Source organism: Plodia interpunctella, chromosome 1 (genome assembly GCF_027563975.2).
Source record: "Plodia interpunctella isolate USDA-ARS_2022_Savannah chromosome 1, ilPloInte3.2, whole genome shotgun sequence".
NCBI lineage: Eukaryota > Metazoa > Arthropoda > Insecta > Lepidoptera > Pyralidae > Plodia > Plodia interpunctella.
Genome location: NC_071294.1, coordinates 8,809,332 through 8,827,772, shown reverse-complemented (window position 1 = coordinate 8,827,772; position 18,441 = coordinate 8,809,332). Strand labels below are relative to the sequence as shown.

General features: G+C 38.5%; 1 protein-coding gene across 10 annotated transcripts in view; it reads left to right on the top strand.

The window, feature by feature from the left end:
- The window catches only part of Piezo (piezo), a 44,928-nt gene that overhangs the window by 18,124 nt on the left and 8,363 nt on the right, over positions 1-18,441 (top strand). For 5 of the 10 annotated variants that reach the window (XM_053748221.2, XM_053748201.2, XM_053748175.2 and 2 more), the window contains 28 exons: positions 46-186; positions 582-663; positions 933-1,297; positions 1,757-1,946; positions 2,425-2,604; positions 3,064-3,233; positions 3,494-3,620; positions 3,850-4,089; positions 4,584-4,822; positions 5,148-5,333; positions 5,551-5,740; positions 6,450-6,601; positions 6,961-7,124; positions 8,131-8,178; positions 8,622-8,666; positions 9,546-9,664; positions 10,621-10,746; positions 11,936-12,050; positions 12,379-12,536; positions 12,807-12,895; positions 13,460-13,639; positions 14,797-14,941; positions 15,108-15,224; positions 15,433-15,599; positions 15,758-15,922; positions 17,129-17,275; positions 17,580-17,666; positions 18,145-18,292. In XM_053748221.2, coding sequence (XP_053604196.1) covers positions 46-186; positions 582-663; positions 933-1,297; positions 1,757-1,946; positions 2,425-2,604; positions 3,064-3,233; positions 3,494-3,620; positions 3,850-4,089; positions 4,584-4,822; positions 5,148-5,333; positions 5,551-5,740; positions 6,450-6,601; positions 6,961-7,124; positions 8,131-8,178; positions 8,622-8,666; positions 9,546-9,664; positions 10,621-10,746; positions 11,936-12,050; positions 12,379-12,536; positions 12,807-12,895; positions 13,460-13,639; positions 14,797-14,941; positions 15,108-15,224; positions 15,433-15,599; positions 15,758-15,922; positions 17,129-17,275; positions 17,580-17,666; positions 18,145-18,292 — 4,282 coding nt within the window. The remainder of the gene's footprint in view (positions 1-45; positions 187-581; positions 664-932; positions 1,298-1,756; positions 1,947-2,424; positions 2,605-3,063; positions 3,234-3,493; positions 3,621-3,849; positions 4,090-4,583; positions 4,823-5,147; positions 5,334-5,550; positions 5,741-6,449; positions 6,602-6,960; positions 7,125-8,130; positions 8,179-8,621; positions 8,667-9,545; positions 9,665-10,620; positions 10,747-11,935; positions 12,051-12,378; positions 12,537-12,806; positions 12,896-13,459; positions 13,640-14,796; positions 14,942-15,107; positions 15,225-15,432; positions 15,600-15,757; positions 15,923-17,128; positions 17,276-17,579; positions 17,667-18,144; positions 18,293-18,441) is intronic. The other 5 variants (XM_053748192.2, XM_053748183.2, XM_053748212.2 and 2 more) reach the window with 5 other exon arrangements.

Here is an 18,441-nt window from a genome sequence, read left to right as displayed (position 1 = left end):
TTTATTGCCTCTTGCTGTTATAACAGCCAATTTGGTGATTTCTAGACAACACGACTTGGGCTTGGACACGTACGACCCGGCGGACTTGTTCGTCAAGTTGCTGACCCCCACACTCTTCCTCATCATCACCATCATGCAAGTCCACTACTTCCACAAAGACTTTATGGAGCTCTCTGATCCCAAGACGTAAGCAGTTTTTCTTACGTATTTCTTAACCTTAATTTGGCGATAGAAGTTTGAGTATGCTCGAAGTTTCTCGTTGTTGTCATACGTTGGACCATTTTGTGGTTACCAAAAATTTTACTAACTACTGCCAAGCTACTCTATACGATCTTTTAAAACTGCTCTTATGATGTGAATCTAATTAAAGAGACAATAAAGTAACGAGAAAGTAGCTATTTACCTTCTATAAAATACTGTCAAACTTTCTGAGTAGTAAATTTTCGTATTGTCTCTACATATTGAATTCCGACATGAGCAGTGCCAGGGAAAATATTACTATTTTTTTATTTTTTTATAAATTTTGTCAGTGAAATGTTTCTACAAAAATGCTAGATTTAATATTAATTCTCTCCCCACAGACAAACGAATAGCGTTGCAAGAGATATAGAATCGAATAGACAAAGTCCAGGTCCCGGTGGATCTACTATGAGAGACGATGACGTAAGTAATATAGATTATTTTCTTTTTTCAAGCCACACTTAGCGCTAAGAATTGTTGGCTGATGAGGAAGGAAGGTTCTCGAATGGAAACCACGCACTGGCTAACTCAGGCTTGGTCACCGACTTGACCAAGGACGCAGGGAAGAGCCATATAAATATAGGCCTTTTTCAATTCAGTTATTTTAGAAATTCTTGAGAACAGCCCATGCCCAGCAGTGAAGTTCCTGCGGCTAACTTGATGAATGTTTTTTGATAAATGTTTTGTTTTAGCTTCCACCTCTGCCTATAGAGGAGGAACCACAGCTGAGTCGTGAACCCAACGTCAGGTGGAACCAGCAAACCACAGTTATGGCAGCAATTAACGAAGATCCCAATGCCAGAAGTACGCCAGATCCCAATGTTCCAACTACTTCAGACCCGAATGCTAGAACTGAGCAACGTTCAAATAGTCCGAATACCACAGATAATAAAGATCAAAATGTCAGAATTAAAGCTCAAGATCCCAAGACCATGAACACTCAAAACCTCAATATCAGAGCAGCTGATAACTCTAATGCCGTGAAAACATCGGATACCGATGACTCTCATTCTTTAGGCGTATCGTCGGCATACTCAAGGACACAGAGATCCAATCGGTATGTATGTTGTTTTCGGTATTTTTTCGGTACATATTGTCTTTGGTAACAATAAAAAAGTAAACCCGATGTTTTGTTCAAGAGTATTATCGAAGAAGGATAAATTATTCGATATTTTCTGACGTAATCCAATGTCAAGCTTCATACAGTCACAAATAAATGTCCATTACTATTTGTTGATTTCTCTCTCATGAATGTATATTTATGTCCCATCTGCACGGTCATCTGTGTTGGAGAGTAAATGCATAAACTTCACGAAAATTTGAAATCAATCTGAGCCGCAACGCATCATTGACTCTTTCATTTCATTTTAATTTAAAAATAATTGTTCTTCAGCCAACTTTTTGAGCTCCTTGTACGACACAGCTTTTGCCTTCTCCTTTATTTGATCTATGTAAACCCTTAGCTTTCCTACGAATACTTTCCTAAAATTACATACTATTTATTTTTCATGTAAAGAAATACGTCGCACGGATATCAAAATTCTGACTTGATGCGAGGCACGGCCGCGTTCCATAAGTGGCTGTGTAGCAACTACCGCCAGATCAGGCACAAGGTATATGCCTTTATGGACAAGCTGTTCCTGTACCTACATCTACACCTCGTCAAGATTGTATTCTTCGCCCTCATGCTGCTTTGTGTCTGCAATGTAAGTGAATTCACAATACAATAGACTTGTGGGTAGTTACGTAAAAATCTCTCTCTACCGTTTGTTGCATTCAGGGCTGTGACACCTCAAGGCCCGAAGTCTGCGTAATTATTTTTTACCTAACCCTTTGGAGATTCGTCTGTGATTCTACAACCAGCCGCCTGACTGACGTCAACCATCCTTAGTAAAGTTAAAGTATGTTTGTTTGTTACTCTCACGCATTATCTACTTCAGATTGTTATGAAATTTGGTACACGGGTAGAAAATAACCTGGAATGACACGTAGGGTACTTTTATCCCGAAATTCCCACGGGAGCGAAGCCCCGGGGCGCAGCTGGTAATAAATGTCATAGGATCCTTAGATTGGTTCGCGGGCTTACTGCCTTTATTTGGTGCCTTGTATTATTAATCCAACACAGAGTCTCGCTAAAATTGATTTGTAGATATAATGCCCACTAATTCTATATTCCATTAACAGGTATGCGCGATGCACATGCCCATTATGGTTATAATATCTCCGGCCCTTTGGCTGAGCGCTAAAAAGCAGCGATTTTGCTTGCTCTTCTTATCCACTCTCATCAGCATCTACCTCATGGCGCTGATGGTCTATCAGATAGACTACATACAAAGTTCCTTCTTCGACGTCAACTGTACTTTTGTAAGTATTTTAATGGTTAATATTTTGTTCAGTATACGAGTTGACATGAAATGACCAAGTAATATTAGTCCAAAGTGGACTTTTTTCTGTAATTCGAATTACTTCCTATTACTGCATCGATTCATATATTGTTTTCAATATGAACAGGCAGCACAGTAGTTGTTTGCAATATGAGAATTAAATTAAATTATCAAGATTTTTATTCACGGCGCTTGCATTTCCCTAACGCTTACCTACAAGCAGGGTCTTAAAATTGGGGCATTAATCGGATACGGGTAGCTACAAATACCAGCGGCACTCCATTATCGTTTGTCTAGTTAGCTGTATTAAATAAGACTTTTTTCTTAATATAGGGATTTGAGGGGATTAAAAGTCGATAAAGGTAGATCTGAAAATATTCTGTGCCTTTCTTTACAACTTGTTATTGACAAATGCTCGATATAATTTATTTTGATATAGCTTGATGCCAACGGCACGGCGGTCTCGTCGACATACAGCAATGCAAACTGGGTCGGATTCCACAAGACGAGCAAGCACAAACCACTCGTGACACTGGTCAAGGGGTACATTGGCATCATATGTACCTTCACCTTCTACTCGCTCCTCACTTACCGCCATCAAAGTAAAGGGTATCTATTTATTATATTTTAGAATCCTCCAATTATAATAAGTTTGTGTGTAAATCTCTAAGAATTTTCAGTTATAGTAGCGAATGCTCGTAAGATACTTTCTTGAGTGATTGTAACAATTCGACCAATTTCATTCCAATTACAACATAAAATTGTCTGTCAATTAGACATGATTAAATTCATGCAATATGATTTAACTATCACTGTTATATACACGAGCATACCTAACTATACTCAAGCACTTTATTTTATTTTTTTAGTGAAATTGGTTCGACGCGAGTTCGAGAACTTATTTACCCAAAGATAACTCGCAAAGAGGCCGATATAGACTTACTACATTGTTTTAAATACGTGGTCAACTACGGGTTTTATAAATTCGGTGTGGAGGTAACGTTTATTTTTAATTTTTTATGACATCTTTTTCTTTTTAATTTTGTTATAGACATCGAAGAAGCCGAAGAAAGACGATGTAAATAATAAAATGTTTTAAGTTCGTAGAATGAGTATAAAAAAATAACATTATTTATAGTTACTTAAAAAAGGAAATTGTCGTAATCAAATTTTCGTCAGTTTTTTATCTAGTCAAATTCAGTTTTTTTTTTTAAATATATTTTAGGTAACCCTGATGGCTTTGATTGCTGTGATCGGCTCACGAATGGACGTGTACGCCGTGATATATTCCTTGTGGCTGACGATACTGGTGTCCCTGAAGAGGCCCAAGCAGGCGCGTGTTTGGCCGGCCTTCTGTGTGTTTGTGGCCGTAGTGGTGCCGTTCCAATATGCGCTGTGTGTGGGCTTCCTACCGCAGTTCTGTGTGGATTACCCTTGGAGAGTCAGCAATATAGTGTCTGAGACGGTAAACATAATTTTGGAAAACGTTTGTCGGGGCCGCTATATTAAATAATATATTTTTGAATTATAGCAATTTAAGGGGACAAAATGCTGGATAACACATCTGTCAATTCTCATGTAAAATAATGTTACTTTAAATTAATACGTCACTACACAATACTATAAATTTATACGTCGAACTTCTGGATAACGTAGCGTTCACATCGTAGCCTTCGAATTCTTGCCCTATATTTGGATATTTTCTTTTTTGTTTTCATTGTCATCTTTTTCGTATAAATATTTTTTTTATCATCATCATCTCAGCCCTTTTCTGCCCACTGCTGAGCATAGACCTCTCTTTTTTTACGTCAACGCCTTCTCTATCCCGTGCTAATCTAACCCATGTACGACTTGCTACTTTTTTAGTAATGTCATCTACCCATATCGCTGCTGTTATTCGTTATTAGGTATTTCGTTATATTTTTTTATATTGCATTGATAGATAATGGTGAATTTCAGCAAATGAAGCATATTCGAACATGGCTATTCCTCCCGTACCTCGAAGAGCCACCGCACGCATTGAAGCTCGTGTTCGACTACATCCTGCTGTTGTTCGCGACGCGACAGCTAATCGTGTTTAGGACGGAGAAAAAATATGGTGACAGTTACCCGGGAGGCTCCAACGACGAGAACATAGGCCAGGACTGGGAGACCGCCCATTTCGTCAACCCAGTGCCTGATTTCCTCGGATTTGTGGGGTAAAATTATAATATTGTAACTTATGACTAGAGAGCCCTATTCTAATTATATTTAGGTATTTATATTAAAAATATATCTTTGCTAGATATAATCATGTATTTTATTATAATAATGTTCTTACGAATTTAACAATGTTCTTACGTATCTTATATACTGGTATTGCCAACATAATAAATATATGGCCAGGAATGGCTAATTTGGCTCATTGATGTGTAATCAACCTTATGTTGTGATTTGTGTGTATATTGATAACAATTCCTCAAGTCGCCTAAAGGCATCGGACATGACTTAATAATTACTAATAAGATCCCTTTATTATTCCAGGTCATGGCTAGACGTTTTGAAGCGTATGGTGTTTCTAGGCATGCTGTGGGTGACTCTAGCCATCATGTTCATGACGGGAACCAACAGAGTCAATCTCTTCTCTATTGGCTACCTGATCGGTTCTTTCATATTTCTGTGGCAAGGCACCGACTTCTATTTGAGGCCAAAGGAAGTCATATTATTGTGGTAAGTTTTGTTTTTTTACCTTGGCTGTTTTTTCGTTATAGTTCAATTTAAGCGAAAATTAGGGAACTTTTTTATTCATGTTGTAATTTTATTTAGCTCGTTTCGTTAAAATCGGCGCCCTCCTGACCTACATGGAAATATTAATATGCGAATGCTCGTACAACGGGTTATCGGGAATCTATAGATCCTAAAGTATAACTATGTTTATCGTTGGCAGGTGGTCGTGGTTGCTGCGCTACAACGTAGCGGTGGTGTCCGTGAAGGTGCTGCTGCAGATCCCGGGCTGCATATTCAGCGGCGTGCTGCAGGACCACGCGTGCTGGCTCGTGCAGCTGCTCGGCATCGGCTGCGTGGACAAGTTCGCGGGCGGGAACATAGCGCAGTTCATCAAGATGCAGTACAGCAAGGTGATGATAGTGTAACTGCTGCTTCACATCCTCACATATTTTATTATCCTTCAATATTTTTTTATTTAACACTTTCGTTTCTTTTGTATATTTTTGTCATTATTGGCAGCCCCTACATGTGATCGTCTTACGCCTAGTAAGTCTGCCTTTAGATCTTGGATTGCATGTTCAGCGGAATGCTGCTGGAATACAGTACTTCGTGTGCTGGCTGATGCAGACGCTCAACAAGCAGACAAGATTAGAAAATTTGCTATCAAAATGCTATCCGTCTAAGTCTCCACACTATTTACTTGGCAATTTGCTCCAGCTGTAAAAGAGCTTTCCAAAGTGCTGAACCAAATGTCATCTTAAATTAACAGCCATAGAAATATTAATAATACGACATCTATCGGTGATGACCCAAACAGTCTCGTTGACATTTTGCTTCGAGAAAGAGAAAAGGATGGTAACGGCCGCGCCACTTTTTTTGCTCGACTTGGGCGGGCACTGCCCTGCCGTGCCCCCAGATCAAAGCATTTATTCAAATAGATTCCGCGGTAGCATATGTTTGTCCTTGGTCCATTAACTATATATTATTCAAAATTTCATTAAAATTGGCTGAGCTGTTTAGCTGTGAAAGCATGACACATAAACTTTCACATTGATATAATTGGTGTAGATTTCTCAAAAGTTCAGAAATCTCAATGGAACGAGTAATAAAACATTTCAGGAAGCAACATGTTCAGTGCCCCAAGAGGACATAGGGCTGGCGTGGGACGGCGTTTGCTTTGCGTTCCTGATACTGCAGCGGCGGCTGTTCAACAGCTATTACTTCTTCAGGGTGATCGACGAGAGCAAAGCTACCACCGTCTTGGCTTCTAGGTATCAGAAATTATCATTTGTAATAGGCACCACGTAGGTTATGAAATGAAGCTCTTTGCCATGGTATTCTCTAGAGATTACAATGTGGTATAATTATTGCAACGCGTGTATGACACCCCTGGTGGACCTCACAATTTTCGAATCGCCAGCGAAAGATTTATATCAGTAACCAAAGTATTTCTCAAGACTAATAAAAAACAATTCACATTTTTGGTCGTTATTTGGACTTACCAAAACGCCCCATAATAATGTACATTCTTAAAACGACATCGGCAAATGAAAATTAATTTTCTCATTGATCTGATCATAATCAAAATGTTGCTTTATTTACTCAAATATCCAAAATGTGTTTTTTATAGAGGAGCGGAGTTGATCGAGGAATTGAGACAAAAGCAGATGCAGATACAAGAAGACCAAGAGGTGAAGATATTGGAGAAGATCAAAGTGAAAATGGAAAGGATAAAAGCTAATCAGAAGAAGATTCAGGGTGCCTTTATAAAGGACTTACCACATCATGACAGAGGTATGCTCGTCAAATCAAAATTGATATTTTTTTTAAAAATAAGCTGTTGTTTGATTGTGTATGAGAGAAAGAGAGAGCACGAAAGTTATAAATGCCAACTTTACAAATTGTGCCAAGTTTTGAATGATGGAAGTGTTTGTTAGTTTATTTACAAAATGTATTATTTACACAATTCATATATTATAACACAAACCATTTTAAAAAGAAGATTGTAAGGTGTAAAAATATAGGACATATTTAGATTGTACTATTGGGTATTTCAATGCTATCACATAAAAAAGAAGAACAAGAGGAGGAGGAAGAGACGCAGCAATCGGAGCGCGTACCGCTCGTGCGCGGGGACTCCGAGACGTCGCGCGGGTTCCACACCCCCGACAGCCCCAGCGCCGCCTCCCCGCGCGGGTTCCACACCCCCATCTCGGAAGCCTCCGCCCCGCCCACGCCCGCGCCCTCCCCGCCGCCCTCCCCGCCGCCCGAGCGCGCGCCGCCCCCGCCCGGCTCCCAGGGCGGGCCGCCCTCGCCCTCCTCGGCCCTGATGACGGTGTCGCTGGAAGCGTACCTAGAGCCGCGGCGGATATCGTTCGGGTCGCCGCCGTCGTCCGAGCTGCTGCCGCGGGCGCAGAGCCCCGAGGAGTCGTACCCGGTGTTCTCGCCGCCGCCGGTCCGCCGCCGCCACACGCTGGCCAGCCCCAGCGTGCTCCAGCGGTCCATCATCTCGCATTCTAGCCGCGCCGAGCCCAACTCACACCATACATGTAATTACGGATTTCGACGCACAATTTTAGTTGTCACGTTCCATTATGTGCATACGCGTCGCATATGGCCTTTTTGTATATATACCTTTTTCGTGTTTTTTTTATGAAGATGTAGAATAAAATCAAAGACGATGATATTGGTCTGCCAATGATACATTTAGCACATTTAGGTGTCTCACTATGTACATATTGTAAAGCATAATGTGATTATTGTTATATTTTTTATTCAAATATTGTTTTTTATCCGTTAGGAGGTAAATCAGGTCCAGCTAGGCGAGTGTTCACGAAGAGACATGAAGGTACAGAAATAAAATATAGTTGGTGTGGGAGGTGAATGTGTATTACCATGTCCTCACACCATTAATCCTAATGCTCGTCGATCCACACTACGATAGAATATCATTCTTCAATATACCTGTTTATATGAAACAACAAATTTTAATCTCCAGTCCTTTTTAAAAATGCAGGAAAATATGAAAATAACTACTTGATAGCATTTGAAATTCATATTATTTCTATTTTGAACATGGCGATTAAAATGTTGCTGTTGGAACAAGAAATGATTGTGACTGACAGTTATTTTAGCTTACGACATAATAATTGAATCTGTGTAAGCGACCATACTGCGCGCTTCAATAACTTTCTTATAACCTGCGTTGGGTGGACTTTGTGTATTTTCCAACTGCATAAATTCTCTGTGCTTCTTTCTGTCTGTGGTGTTGAGCTCTATATTTCTTTATAGCGGGCGGCAGACAGCGATATAGGCCACCGACCAGCCATCAGAAGGGTAACGTTTAGAAACGTCCTATCGTTCATTATAACGTCATGCAATACTAACTTTACGCTTCGGTTGTGGTATATATAGGCGAAACGTTTGGGGTGACACGGATGTAGCGCGGCTGCTTTTCGTATTGTACTCATTTGTTTTAGCGCAGAAGTTGCGCAGGTAAATACGAAACGCAACAACGCTTATAGATTGTACCTCCCATTTTGGCGATAATCCTTTTTTTTATTAATGGCGAATACTTGTATATTTTGTAAAAAGATATAAATAAGTTATCGAGATACAGAAAACGCCTCAACAGCCTAAACACTGCTTGTAATTTTTGCACGAGCAAACCTGCTTGCTTATATGCATGTGATTGTTGCATTAAGAATGTGAATGGATCGCAAGTCGCTTGTAGTCTGAAAGTGCAACTATATTGTCATCGACCAAACACTTTAAGGTACTACGATGAAAAATATAGCTGTAACTTCAGTTTTTGTGTGTGTGTGGCATTATTATTTTTTTACTTTATTTTAATTATATGATTAGTAATTACATTTACGAACTTTAAATCAAAGTATAGTATTGGTTAGTATGCATTATTCTAATTTATTTGTTTATTATTTCAAAATTAAAATGGGTTTACCATATTATCAGGATTTTTAGTAACACTTTTTTAACGTTTTATTTATGAATTTATATTGGATGTTAACATATGATTGAATATAATTAAATGGTGCTCATAGGTTCACATTTTGCATATTCCTCACGCTTTTACTGTCTACAATGGCGCAATTATATAGTCACAAGAAAATATTGAAAAAATCATTGATCTGTCTCTATGATTGCGCTATGCCTTAGTCACTTTACCACAACATTTACAACATTTCTTTTTAACAGCGGTCCGTTCTGGCGACTACTACATGTTCGACGAATTCGATGATACTGAAGTTCCTATGAAAGGAGATGAAGAATCAAGTGAAGACGAAGACGCACCTAAGGAAATGGGTATCGGCAAGGTACGCCTCAATACCTTTGGGAATTGATCCAGAAATTCAGAATCAGCATTAAGATCAGCACACGCACATTCATGCTTGTTTGGCAACTTTGAGTGTTAAGACCTATCATGAGGTGAGTTATGAAGTGATGCCACATAAGCACTTGACGCTCGATGAACTCATAATATATTTTGAATTGTAGTTTCAATTAATGCATTTTCACCAGATATTTTTTCGTAGTTAGCAATTTCGTGCGAAGCTGCTCTTAGTTCTGGTTCCGGAAACATATTTTGGTTCAATTTATGTTTTAATAGAATTTTTTATAGATTTCTTCATTTATATGTCGTGTTAGATTTTGAGATAACTTTTTGAATTTGATTGGGATCATGTCATTGGTCGTGGACAGCATGGGTCGTAAAAATGAGAACTCTTGCAACGTAAATTATCGAATTTTTATTCGATATCTAAATTCTTATTGGAATTAATGTTTATATAAATATACTTTTTGGCAACCGTTAAAGAGTATAGTTGCAATAGTTATTTTATTTGGGCTAAAAGTTAGTATTAGCATGTAGGTAGGAAGGTGATTAAACTACCCTTGTGTCCGTCTGGGTGTACTCCCGCATGTTCCATCCCCTTGATTCTAGATTTTGTGAACAGTTTAAGTATAATATATAGGTCAGCAATAGTGACAAAGCTTCTGTTGACGTACAACGCCTCAGCGCAGCTTGCGGTGACTAACCTAATGTCTAGTGATAACTATTGCACAGCCAATGCTATTGAGACACACGTTGCTTCTCCTATCATCTACAAAAATCGAGATGGCCAGCGTTTATGATCGTACTAAAGCCACTTCACAAAGTTGTGCATCAAGTATCACGGATGCCATATCATATACATTATCGAAGAGATCAGTGGTTAAGTGGTAGGGCAAGTACCGTGTGTCGGGCGTCGCAATGACCGTGTTGGGACGTTAGCTGCTGTCGACGGTGATCAAGACCGACGTGAAGACGGCGGTGAACATGCGGCGGGCCTCGGCCCCCGCCGTGCGCTCCGCCCGCCAACAATCCATCAACAGCTACCCGTCCTCTTACCCGGAGCAGGTAATAAGCCGCGATATTCTTGATTGCACATATTAGGACCTCTTAGCTAATAAATCAAATACTACGACGTAGGTATTAAATTGAGTATCAATTTCTAATTCATAACGCAATCAACAAAACTAACGTTCAGTCTGAAAATGAAACCAACGTTCTACACGTTAATTTCATGTAGTTGCAAATTTTGAGAATTTTTTATTATATTTATACAATTTTTTTTAGAGAATCGTTCCTAGGTAGTTTCTTTTAGGTTAAATGTGCAATCAACGATTCCGTCTTGTTTATACAGACGCCTTCAAGCAGAACAGAGGTACTTTCTTCGATTAAAAAATCTTATTCATATTTTATTAGTAACTACGTATTTTCATGGCGTCATGCATTCTGCATGTTATTTATGCTGCGTATACACCGAGACAACAAACGCCAATTAAGGATATTCTGCGACTTACTTGCTTTCCGGTATGCTGAAAAGAGAATTACATTGGTTGCTTCTATGGCTCGGTGTGTACTCAATATTAGAGGTATCTCTTTCTTTTTTGCATATATGTTGCGTTGCATGCTTAGCTTTTTATGGATTTTTATTTGGTGTTCACTTTTTTTTATTACTAACCGTTATTACGTATTAAATCTTATCCTTAACTTTTTGGATGTTTTAAAAGGTATTTATTAATTCTGGGGTATTTTTAATTGAAATTTTAACAAAAATTTTGGCTTATAATTTTAACTTCATCTTTATTTTTCTAAATTATATTTGTGGTGAGTATTTACTACGAACTGTTCTTGTATATATATTTATCGAATATCTGTTCTGTAGCTATTATAAACAATATTATATTTAGATTGTAAAAAACTACACACTTGATTCTACTATATAAAACTGAATAGAAGTTGTATAGGGTATATATTGTCCAGCGTGTTTAATGGCATCAAAGTCCAATGATTTTATTTAAAGGTCTTTATATTACTTTTAAATCGTTTATGTGATTTTAAATAGACACACAAACCAATTGCTTAATTAATTTAATTTATGTGAGTACATAAATCAAACACAAAAATTGTTTCATTCGTTTTTTATTATCTCCAGAATCTTTATGAGAACGGTATAGTATACATAAAATACATTTATATTGAACAGCCTTGGCTCGTTTACAAGTTTAAATAAAAAATAAAATTACACTCTTTTTATATATAGGGTAAGCAGGTTCAAAGGCAGGATGAAGACAAATCTATCATGGACGACCGCCAGCGGCTGGAGAGAGAGCGCACCGGCCCTGTCTCCGAACTCGACGAATTCGCCCCAGAACCAGGTAAATTCATTTTCTTTTATTCTATTAAAAAAAATCAAAAAATCAAGAACATCATTACTAGAAGTATACACACACATAATAATGAAGATAACATTCTATTGCGGCAATCTGATCTGAATCTATCAGATTCCCGCGACTAGGGCTTAATGTCCGCTGCCTAGCTAGCGTTAATTTTCGACGGGAACATTTACTTTTCGTATGTTCATGGCAATGGTAACGTCATCTTATTTATTAATTTACGTACAAAGATTGTAAATATAAAAGTAACAAATAAAAAACTGCAATTGTTTCTATATAAATTTATTATTCAGCCATTGTATTTTCTCAGAACCGGAGACGTGGTTCGAGAAAGTGAAGCGGCTCGCGAACATGTCCTGGATGTTCATCAACAGTCTGCTGGTGTCGCTGACACGACATCTCATGAAGTACTCTAGGGATTACAGATACGTATCCCGAACACTTTCCGTAGAGAAGAAAATTCTCAAGGTGAATACACATTTTTAATTTGTCGTCGAGCGTTAATACCGTACTTTTCGCCTTATTCGTGGTTAAATTTAAAAGCTGGCATTGTTAACTGAATCTGTCAAATGTCAGTTCTTAGGTACGATTTCTGATAGCAGAAAATCTGCTGTTGGATAGGGCTAACTGACCAATTGCATCAGACAGATTTATCTAGCAAATTAGTTTATCTTGTTAACGTACAATATGGTGATGGCCATGTGTATTAGAAAATAACAAAATGAAAATGATTCACAGGAGAAGGAAGGCTTCGGAATAGGAATAAGAGAGGGCTCTCAAATGATATGGGAACCGTTGCCAGAAACCATTGCTCATCAGGTGTCAGCGTAAGTATTGGCAATTGAAAATGTGCATGTTCCAATGTAGTTTTTAATTGAAATGGCGAACTTTTGAGTGGTTTTATACAGTAAAACGAGTAACGCTTCAGTTCAGCTCGCTTGCATGTCGTATTAATTTTTGAAGTAAATAGATAAATTTAATTTCTATTATTAGAATATATCGATTTTAGAACTAACAAATTAATATATTTAGCCCAAAAGACTTCAGGAATGCTAAATAAAATGCATTTTAGAATGTAGTGATTATTAGTTAGTAGTATTTTATTTGTGCATGCTGCGTAGTACTCATGAGGAAAACGATAACAATACTCTGGTGGTACCAATGGAAATGGGGTTTGTAACAATATTTTACTTTGAAGTAAATCAATAATTTAAATTTAATTAGATTTGTTTTCGTTAACTAGAATTTAGATTGCTTTGAGTCCTGTAGTTCATTAGTATGGTGTAATTAATATCCATTTGATCACTGAACTTATACTAGACATATCATCCATGGCAAACCTCAAGTTTAGAGTGGTGGTGGACATAACACATGGGGGTGGGTGTTTACAGCCGTAAGTTAAGCGATATAAGCGTGCCGGAGATTCGGATATTGGCGCCGAGTATGGAGCGGGGCCTCGACGCCTCGCCGCCGCCGCACCGCAAGGATTCCACCTCGGAGACCACGCGCCAAGAAATTGACGACGACACATCTGAACACGAGAGCGCGTTTAGCCTTCAGTCTAGCGAAAGGTGGTTTTATGTGAATCACTTGCACTGTTTCTAACACATTTCTCTCCTGATTCTCAGTTCATTCTCGGCTGTGACGCCCGAGTTCTGCATAAAAAACTTTCTCTTTATTTTGTAACAACATTTTATATACAAAAAACAGTGCAAGTTTTGTCTGACATCGTCGTTTGCGATGGGCTTCGCTATGTACTTATGGAATCTACCAATTTCTTATATTTCGTATACTACATATTATTCTCGTTATCGCATGTAACCGCAGCTTCGATATGTCCCTTGTATTTACATTATATGGTAAGTACTATGTTGTTTTGTATTACCAACTTGTATTATGAATAATTTACCCATTGTCTATATTTATCATGATCATTTATTTTGCTGATACTTTCATTAAATCAATAGTTATATTTTATCTAGTAAAGTCATCAGCACATCAGTCTGCCCAATATTATTGAAAATTCGTCGCTATAACCGTGGCATAGAGTTTGTATAATTTGGTGTGCGGTTGAATGTACATATTATCTATATAATTAAATATTATATATGCATCCTGTAAATAACTCAATCAAATAATACTAATGCCTTGGCCACGTAACTTTTCAGTCCTTGTCTAAATTTGACTTTTTATTTTACTTTCATCGATTCTCATCATCATTTTCATCGATTTCATCGATTCGATCGATTTCATGGCATTTGATTCTGCTCTCTGTACCTTCGGAATATCTCCGTTTAATAAATGTGTATCGTATTGATAAATCCTTAATATAGCTTATATTATGTGTTTACAGAATGAGAAGGATACTAGTCCTAGTGACATTTTAAAATTATTATAATTTTGGCCACAATTATAATAATTTTAAAAAATTACATTCGGAACTGTAAAATTTGTCAGATGCCATTTCTGTCTTACTCAGATTTCTATGCTAGTTCAACCAATTTACTTTAACTTATTGTGATAAAACGTTCTAAATCACGGAGTCGTGGTCACTGCAATCGTAACACGAACTGGCGGGAAGCAAACGGTTGAATACGAGTCAATAATACAGCAATACAATTTATACGCCTCTCGTTGCCAGTTCATGTGCCGCTAGAAGCACAAGCAATTTATCAAACAACATAACCCACATTTCTCATCCCATTTACATCACACGTCGGTTTTGCAGTAAGGACGTGACCACGCTGGAAGAACAGGACGACTCGGTGTTCAAACATGAGCACACGCCGTTCGTGTACCTTATGTACGCATTGTGGTACTCTGTGGTCGCTCATACGGACGTCGTGTGTTATATTATGGTGTTTATTAACCAGGTAATATCACGTTATGGTTTAGAAGTGAAAAAAGTTGGTTTTAGACTTTCTTAAATTAAATTCTTGATTATCATCATTTTAAGTAATTTTAATTAGGTCTGATTAACAATGGAACATACTTATTTTATAAGTTGGCAACATTAATGCTATCCATATCTGCTTCCAGATTCAATCGGCGACGATTCTATCGATTCCATTACCGCTCATGGTGTTTATGTGGGGGACGTTGACGATACCACGGCCCACGAAGACATTTTGGGTCACACTTATCGCCTATACTGAGGTAAATTCCTGACAATTGTCCAAACAATACGCTGTCATGTTAACTTTAGTGTGTTCATCTTGTTTTAAACGAGTATTTTAGACGTGTCGTAGTAAGATTGTAAACTCTGCTAGCTGTAGTCTACCTAGATAATAGAGTTCTATTATCTAGGTACGACGGTTTTAACTGAACGAAAATTGCGTAAAAATCTGTAACATTCTCATTACAGGTGATCGTGCTGATCAAAAGCATGTTCCAATTCGAGATCCTGCCGTGGAACCAGAACGTGATCCCTAACAATATGCCGTTCACAGCGCCGAGGATCATCGGCATCGAGCGCAAGTACAACTACGCAATCTACGACCTGCTGCTCTTGCTCATCATATTCCTACACAGGTCAGTCTCGTGTATTAGAATTTGAACCCTAACTTCACGGGCTCACAAATAGTGTACCTCGATCTTTTCCGTAAAGAGGCATAAAAACTACTGAGACTTTAGTGATTTCAGTTTTTTAATTTCCTTATAAGTAAATTCTCACTATATGAATCCTGCAGGTTCATGCTAAAATCTCTCGGTTTGTGGAAGGAGTCCACGCCCGAAATCGAGCTCCGTGAAGACATGATATACCACTTGACGGATGAGGACACGCAGAATGTGGTCGAAGGCCGCACGTACGAGGTCGGCAGGAAGTACTTACAGCGACACAACCAGGCTGGCCCGTGAGTAATGCTGACTACTTATCTTCAAGTTTTTGTTTCTGAAACTTGAAAACTTATTGAAAACAATTTTTATTCCAGTGTAACTGACATCGACATGACAGACATGAAATAATGAACATTTTAATAAGATTTTTTAAATCCTTATTTTAAATGCGAAACTGATTTGTCGTTTTCGTTGGTTATTACCTCTTCAGGGTTTATCTATTCGACTAATCTTCTTGAAATTTAGTCAGGTTTATGGCGAAGGACATATATGACGGTCCCTTACATCCAAGAAATTACCGGGAAAAATTCACGCGGGCGAAGGTAGCAATTAATATGCCCATTACTCGAGTAGTTATCATATGCACTCAGTACATGGGTATAGTTTATTATACTGTGGTGTGGGCATCAGACAGTCGTCACCGGCTGGTGGACCGGATGTACCACGTGCAGAAGACGATCGCGGCCGCCATGCGTGAGCTGGACACTCACAGATCGGACCCGCGGGTCGCTTCGCTCGTCAATCGCAAACTGCTCGAGCGACGAATGAGTCGCCGATCTGGCCGGTACCTAAGTTGACAGCGTATTTAGATTAGAATAGGGAATATTATCGCGATGTTATCGCCAGAGAGCAACACCAGCATTTGGTGTAGACGGCTTATTTTGACATTGACAATGACGGATGTGTTCTATGGCAACAACTGGCATAGAGTGCAACGCGGCAACGGGTGGTTTGTTTACCGACAGTGCTGGTGCCGCCGCCGGTAGTACCTTATGGCGTAGTCGGCCAACTGGCCAGTATTTTTATAATTTAGTTAACAGAACGTATGTAGAATTACAGTTTGAGAAGCTGGCAAGTAATTATACATTTAGAATTTAAATTTAGCTCAAAGAATAGCGAATTCCGAGATTAGCGAAGACCTTCAGTTAGCCATTATTTAATTACGTAAGTCTAATAAGCGGTAAAGATTCATGGTATCGTAGTTCGTGTCTAACAACGAATGTAGTAGTATTTAGAAAGTATTATATCTTTTTACTTTTGACATATGGCTGGCTACTGACCTACACTTGGCTGTGGCAACTGACCTACTTTGTTCATATAGCTATTAGACGCTCCTCGTGAGCCATTTGTGGAAAGTAAGAGGTGCGGGGCGATTGAGTCGCTGACGACATTCCGTTCATCTCTCATTAAACTGCAGCAATAATTTCATTATGAAATTTTAGGAGTCCTCCTGAAGCAGAAAAATCCTCGCCCGCTATATCTAATGCGCATGGCCAGTCATTCAGAGACCATTCCAGAGATGAACAAGATACTGCCGGTCCTTCCAAACCACCAATAGGACCACCGCTTCCTGATGACGACCATTACAAGTACGTAAAGATTAAATATATGATAAACACCTGATACACAATATGTCAGCAACAGCGTAAGATCTAACGCTGTCAACTTGCCATTGGTCAACGATTTTACTCAGTCAGTTGTCAAATTCAAAAGTTTAAGCGTGGAACGCAATCTGATGGAGAAAAGTCCGTAAAATCCTTTTTTTTTACTCAGTATAGATAGATGTACGTATACATATATAAGAAAGCTGGTCCTAGCTTCCGACACTTTTACTGCAATAAGTGACTTGAATTTTTGTATTGTGTTTTTGTGAACTATAAATAATTATTTCAGAGTAAACGACGACAAGGAACCGATAATAGCTGTGACGACTGTATTAGAGAACAATAATAACCACTACCCGCAAGTGATATTGCTATCGTAAGTGCTATAAGCAATATAACTTAAAATAAATACTTGTAATTATCGTTTGAGAAGTAGACAATAGTTTCGATCTCCTTAGGAGATAATTCTCAAGATGACTCTGACTCGTACTTGAAATAAAAATGAAACAACACTAGTATACAATCAATAGGGAAAATAAATTCAGCCATAGAAATGTTTATTCATGAATTTCTTCTACTTTTTTATTGCTAAGTACTCTCCAAAAGGTTGTTTGAAAGAAATTGATCACAACGATGAGACGTACCGTATCTTTTGTTTAATATACACTAAAGGGTGTATTTTTTTTACTCGAAAACGAGCAAACACAACCCATGAATACCGGCAACCCGAAACCCACCGGGCGTTGCCTTTTTGAGAAAGCGATAGACTCGATCTTTTCTTGAAAGCCCCAATGTTGAAACTGAGGAAGTAACTAAACCGCTGAGAGATGTTTATAGTAATGTTTGTATGACAGCATTCAGCGCTACATGCGGCCAACCAAGATGTTTTTCAAGCGGATGTTAGCGCCCGGAGCGCGTGTCACCGCCGACGTCTACGCTTACATGTTCCTCTGCGATTTCTTCAACTTCCTCGTCGTCATCTTCGGATTCGCTGCGTTTGGGGTTCGTATGTCTTATTAATTTATTAATACAATGAACAGATGACGGCAGGTTACAATACGAAATGTTATAGTGTTTCTCTCGGAAAAGTATCACACACAGTTTGTAAATTGCTGGCTTGATTTACCTAATAATTTGTGAAAATTGTTGTT